This window comes from Chelonia mydas, chromosome 6, assembly GCF_015237465.2.
Source record: "Chelonia mydas isolate rCheMyd1 chromosome 6, rCheMyd1.pri.v2, whole genome shotgun sequence".
In the NCBI taxonomy this organism is placed as follows: domain Eukaryota; kingdom Metazoa; phylum Chordata; order Testudines; family Cheloniidae; genus Chelonia; species Chelonia mydas.
Genome location: NC_051246.2, coordinates 72,767,569 through 72,773,568, shown reverse-complemented (window position 1 = coordinate 72,773,568; position 6,000 = coordinate 72,767,569). Strand labels below are relative to the sequence as shown.

The 6,000-nt window shown below is 42.8% G+C and overlaps 1 protein-coding gene across 1 annotated transcript in view; it reads right to left on the bottom strand.

Moving 5' to 3' along the window:
* Positions 1-646: 646 nt before the first annotated feature.
* Positions 647-6,000, bottom strand: part of INO80 (INO80 complex ATPase subunit) — a 129,401-nt gene continuing 124,047 nt past the window's right edge. The window contains exons 34-36 of the mRNA XM_037900465.2: positions 4,868-5,027; positions 3,806-4,021; positions 647-2,706 (exon numbers count right to left, since the gene is read on the bottom strand). Coding sequence (XP_037756393.1) covers positions 2,489-2,706; positions 3,806-4,021; positions 4,868-5,027 — 594 coding nt within the window. The 3' untranslated portion in view covers positions 647-2,488. The remainder of the gene's footprint in view (positions 2,707-3,805; positions 4,022-4,867; positions 5,028-6,000) is intronic.

Below are 6,000 nucleotides of genomic sequence, written 5' to 3'. Positions count from 1 at the left end.
AGCAGTAAGGCATCCCCTGGGAAATATCCCACCCTCTGACTTCACCACCTCAGCCAAGCTTCACAATCAACATCGCAGTGTACAATATTAAACTGTTTAAAACTTACACTGTGTGTGTGTGTATGTGTGTATATATATATTCTATGAAAATATATATATATATATATATATATATATATATATATATATATATATACACACACACACACACAGAGTATATTATAGTCTTTTATCTGGTGAAAAAAATTTCCCTGGAACCTAACCCCCGGTATTTACATTAATTCTTATGGGGAAATTGGATTCGCTTAACATCGTTTTGCTTAAAGTTGCATTTTTCAGAAACATAACGACAACATTAAGCAAGGAGTTACTGTATCCTGTAGTGTACTGTACATGTTCTGTCTGCACTGCAAATAGTAGGTTGCTTAGTTATATAAAATGTACATATCCAGTAAATTAATTGGACAACAGTGGAAAATAATTAGAGTGCACTACTGCTCAGAGGGTAGAACACACAGACCTCCTGATTCCGAAGCCTATGCACACTTACACATCCCCACAGACATACACTCCCACACACCTCACTCCCTCACCTCACCCCATCCCATTCATATGGCTACATGAGTACAAACCACAGAGACTCTGATTTACATAAAATTATCTCACTGCATTTATTTAAGATTTTCTTCTCCAATTAGTAAAAGAAAGATGTGTCTCTTTTTATACATATATACAAGTTCAGTTATAAAAATAGACAGCACATTCAAAGAGAAAAAAGGCTTGGCATTTTTCTGATTCCCTCTAAATATCATTATATACATGTGAATATGAGGGGAAGGGGGAAGTCTTCATGATTTAATTTAAGTGACACCTCCCCCCAATTATCCCCTACAAATCTGTTTAAAAATCAATCTAACTAAACTCAGTTCCGCTATTTTCAGGTGTGCAAATTTGAGGCAGAGCCCACAAGAAGCACTTGCTTCACACTGCGAGATGCCAGGCAAGGGGTTTGGTGATGAAAAAAAAATCATCATCTGCTGTCACAGCAGAGACCTGTAACTCATAACTTGTTCCCCCCCCCCCGGGATGAAAGTGCCCCAGTAGTATAACCTTTTGATTTCAATGAGCCTGCCAGGAGAACTGCTCCTCCCCCACCCAACCTTTGTCTCAGTGCAATGCAGACAACACTTACAGCCAAGTGAGGGGCTATAGAGAGGTTTGTGCATTTAGGATGGGGAAAGAGAAATCTGAGAGAATGAGGACACAGAGTGACACTGACAGCACTCCTGTTCTCTTTAATGGCTTCTAGAAGTCTTATGGGGCTTGGCTACCAGTGCCTGCACATTGTAATGCACTCAGCCAAGCTGCTGTGTAAGACCATCACTGACAAATGGGAAACATGTTGGAAGAACATACTGTGTAGGTGGCTTGGAATGGGGGACTTCATTTTTCCCAGGGAGTTGACTGGCACACTCCTTGTTTCAGTAAAGCTCCCCATTGCTCCCTTTGTGGCATGGCAAGCTGCGGTACCCAAAGGCAATGTCAACAAGTTCTGCTATTGCACAATGAGAGGAATAGCAGTGAACTTCTCCCCCCTACACATCAGCATTCCCTCTTCTTGAAACATACACAAGCAAAGCCTGATGGTTCCTACACCTTTAAGAGCTCAGCATAGCTCAGAATGAGAGAGATCATAGCGAATGCTCAATGCTAACAGACCTGGGCTTTGAAATGTAAACCAGTTACTTGCAGCTTCTTTTTCTCTGTGAAGCAGACACAGCAACATTAAATAGGCATACTCTGGCCAACTGTGGTTCCAGCTACTGCCAGATGTTTACAACAGATTCAAAAGCATAGCACTGACAAGAGTCCAGACTCTGGAAACTGTGTGAGATTTCTTTCCCGTAGCCTTGAAATCAAGGTCTTCAGATAATCCTTCATAGAATCCCTAGATTCACTACCGATTCACACTAGAGAAGCCAGACTATTCAACCACGCAGCACCCCTGGATGGGCACACCCTCAAATGCACTGTCAGGTCCTCAGTGCAGAGGGTTTCTCTGACTTCACAGAATACCCTCCGAGTTCAGATAGTGATTTCTTAGAATAAGAATGGAGCTGAACTCCATCTGAAGCTGAAAGAAGAGGAAGGACAGTACACTGGTGTGTCCACAAACACAAATCGCTGCAGGATCTCTCTAACAGCACGCTTGTAGGATGTGTCAGTAAATCTTAATTGAAAAACTAATCTGAAACGTTCTCAGTTAACCCCACTCCTTATCCATACTCCTCACAGAATCTGCAAAAGTAATTTTTTTGGATACATGTAATCAAAGTGCTCACGTAAACCACCCATCCCCATTGTGCTGTGATTTTCTTTTCACATACGTGTGGGATGGCAACAGGCATTTCTCTGCATGCCTTCTGCTGGCAGGGTGGGCTACTTTGAAAGCCAATACGGTTAAGGTAAGCTCCAGGGCTCAAATTTACTACCGCCCACCTGAGGTGTGGGCTCCTTTGCTTTGTTTCCGAACTGGGGTTTCTGGTATCATAGTGCTCGTCACATTTAAGCTTTTTGGGGTCCCACAAACACTGTTGCCTTTGCTCAAGGGGGAACTCAAAGGAGAAGAGGCGCTTGAAGGTCCAAAGTCTGCAAGTCCAGAAGGCCGAATTATTGATGTCTGGAGAGGGCTGCTTGCAGACATACCTAGCAACAGGGTAAAAAAAAAAAGATTCCACGTGAACACACCATTCACACACTGTGGCTTGTCAGCAACACACAACATTTAACTTCTATGACTTGCGTTTACGTTATAGGAATATATTAATGGACCCTTAATTCATGCTCTTTAATCCAACTAGCTTTCACTGACCCCATGATGCTTATGAATTCTCTGAGCCTGTTGATCACATAAGGGAGAGAGGTTTAAGAGGGAGCCATAGCCCATCTGGTATACACCACTTCGCCAGGTCCTCAGCAGGTGTGAATCACTGTAGCACCAACTGATTTCAATGGAGTTATGTCAATTCAAACAGCTGAAGGTCTGGCTCTACAGCTATAGCTACAGGGTGACCCCGTGACAACCACAAAGAACAGTAACAGCCATGTTTTAGTGGTAAGCAGCGCTGTCCAATCTGACTGAACAAAATCCCATTTCACTGCGGCTTGTCTACGCTACTGTGCAGAGTTGATCTAAGATACGCAACTTCAGCTACGTGACTAGCGTAGCTGAAGTCGACGTACTTAGATCTACTTACCGCGGTGTCTTCACTGCGGTAAGTCAACAGCTAACGCTCTCCCGTCTACCCCGCTTGCGCTTCTTGTTCTGGTGGAGTACCGGAGTCGATGGGAGAGCGCTCAGCAGTTGGATTTATTGCATCTATACTAGACACGATCAATTGACCACCGCTGGATCGATCGCTGCCCGCCGATCCGGCGGGTAGTGTAGACAAGCCCTGAGAGAGAAAGAATGTGTGAGGAAGGAAATGCATGAAGTGCTATGTAATCCAAGAACAAGCAAGATTTCCGCCTATAACACATAAGAGCAAAAACCTAGACGGGTTTTAGAGGCAGTGCTCCCAATCTCTTACTTCCCCTGCACTGGGGTGGTGGAACTTCCTGTACTATCACAATGTTATGACATCATATTACATGCCATTCAGTACAGTTACATGACTGAATCGCAATGAAAAGGAACACAAGACTCTAGAGATACTGTAATACAACTCCTGTTCCCTGGCAGGATATCTGAACAGTCTTACATCAAAATATGGTTTAATTTGCTCTATGTAACAGACTCCCTTACCTTTAGACACACTGTACCCGTATGCTGCATATGCTGCTGCAGAGGCCGCCGCTGCCCCTGCTTTGGCGCCTGCCATTGCAGCAGCACTTCCTGCTGTTGACTTCCGGCTCCGGCCTTTCCCTGTGCCTTTGGATCCACTGCCTGAACCTTTAGGGCGACCCCGGCTTCTACCTGAATTACCTCTCCCTGTGACAGGTGTATCTTGGATTGAAATTCCTTAAACAACAAAGGAGGAGATGAAAATATTAGTTGTTATAATACACAAGGTGACTCATGAGCTAAATTCAACTTCACACATACCTGATATCTACATCAGCCTGCTAGTAACTAAACCATCAACCCCCAAGAAAAAACAAATACGCAAGTTTTGTTCCTCAATTTTCTCTAATTAGTCACACCTCACTAACTCAAATTAGCTGTCATGACTGTGAGCCCCACTCCTAAATCCAGGGGAGAACTCTCCTTTAACATCACAGGATAAAAACACTCTTATTTGGAGATACTCTGGCTCTTCCATTTGCTATCTGTAAATTAACCCATCAAAAACTAGGGCTATAATTATTTTGGAATCTAGAATTATGTCTAGCTAATGTCATGCAATTACAGCGGGCTCAATCATGCAACAGAAAGGTAGGCAATACAGAACCTGTCCCTGGGCTCCACAGTGAGCTCTGGAAAAAGCTTAGACATATAACTGAATGGTCCTATGGAGGATTCTACTTCTTTACCCAGCTGTCTAGTAATAGCAATGAGCTTTGCGGATATGTACACATTGCAAAAAGGGGAATGGACCTTTGCATCACAGGAGCAAACAATACTTGTATTAAATATCATGGGAATGGTAAAGCGTGATGGATGATTGAATACAGCAGTAGATGAAACTATCTGCCAAAGTTGAAAAAAATTCATAATGAGAAGAAACTCTTTCTTAGACCTTTTCACCCCTCACTAAATCCTACAAGGCAGGTGTAAAGTGGGGGTAAAATGGCTATACTATGTAGATATACAAAGTCCAGGCTTGACTACTCCTTGTAAGTATTATGGTAAGTGAAGAGTACTGACCATTCATGGTATCTGAGACTGAGCCAGTGATGGAAGCAGGAGAGTTTGTGGCCCTCGACTGTGGTGCTGAAGAGGCTGGATCATCCACAATCACCAGCATATCACTGCTACTTTCATCAGGAGGGATAGACCCCATATGCAACTCACTGCTGATGGAGATCTAGACAGCACAGAGACAAAACTTATTTACATCAGCTTATTTACAGCAAGGGGAAAAGCATACTAAGAACTTCAGAAAAGGTGCAACTAGATTAAAGAGCATTTTACTCCCAGGCAATTAAATGACAGCTAGCCTGGGCGCTCTCTCAATGCAAGACTGGAAACACAATATATATCCTGTCTCACCACACCATGTCCTCTACTTACACACAGTGCAAAATTAAAGTCTCTCTCCAGCCCATGTTTAATGTTCAACTCTGAACTAAAATATATGCTAACTTTAAAAATGGGAGATTCAGGGATTTGGCAGAGATCCAAAGAGAACCTTTATTTCCTCTTCATTCACTTGTTGATTCCCATGCAGATTACCCTCAGGAGAGCACCCACTTCAGAAGGAGAAAGGTTGAGAATCCTGTTCTCTGCTCAACCACTACTGCTAATCAAAATCTTTTAGTAATGAGTGAAGGATCTTAATTAACTCAACCTTGTATAAAAGCAATAATATTTATTTAGTACTATAGAAGAACATGGCTCTTTAAAAACATGAAGGAAGACAAGATCTGTCCTGTGAGGTATGTGTTTAAATTACAGAACACAACAATTAAGGATCAGAAGCACATGAGGGAGAAGAAAGAGCTCTAGGAGAGACTAGTGCTGCATGATTACACAAAGAAACTGAGCTTTGAGGAGGTATTTGAAGGAAGAGAGGGAAGTTGCTTGGTTCACAAAAAAAGAGACTGTTCCAGGCATGGGAAGTAGTGATAAGAAAAAAGACACAAAATCACAAATATGAAGAGAACATAAAGAAGAGGAGGGAGAGTAGGGTGACCAGATAGCAACTGTAAAAAATCGGGACGGGGGTGGGGGTAATTGGTGCCTATATAAGAAAAAGCCCTCAAAATCGGGACATCTGATCACCCTCAAGGGGAAAGTAGACGGAAACAAGCTGGAATGCAAGCAGGAGTGGAGCTATG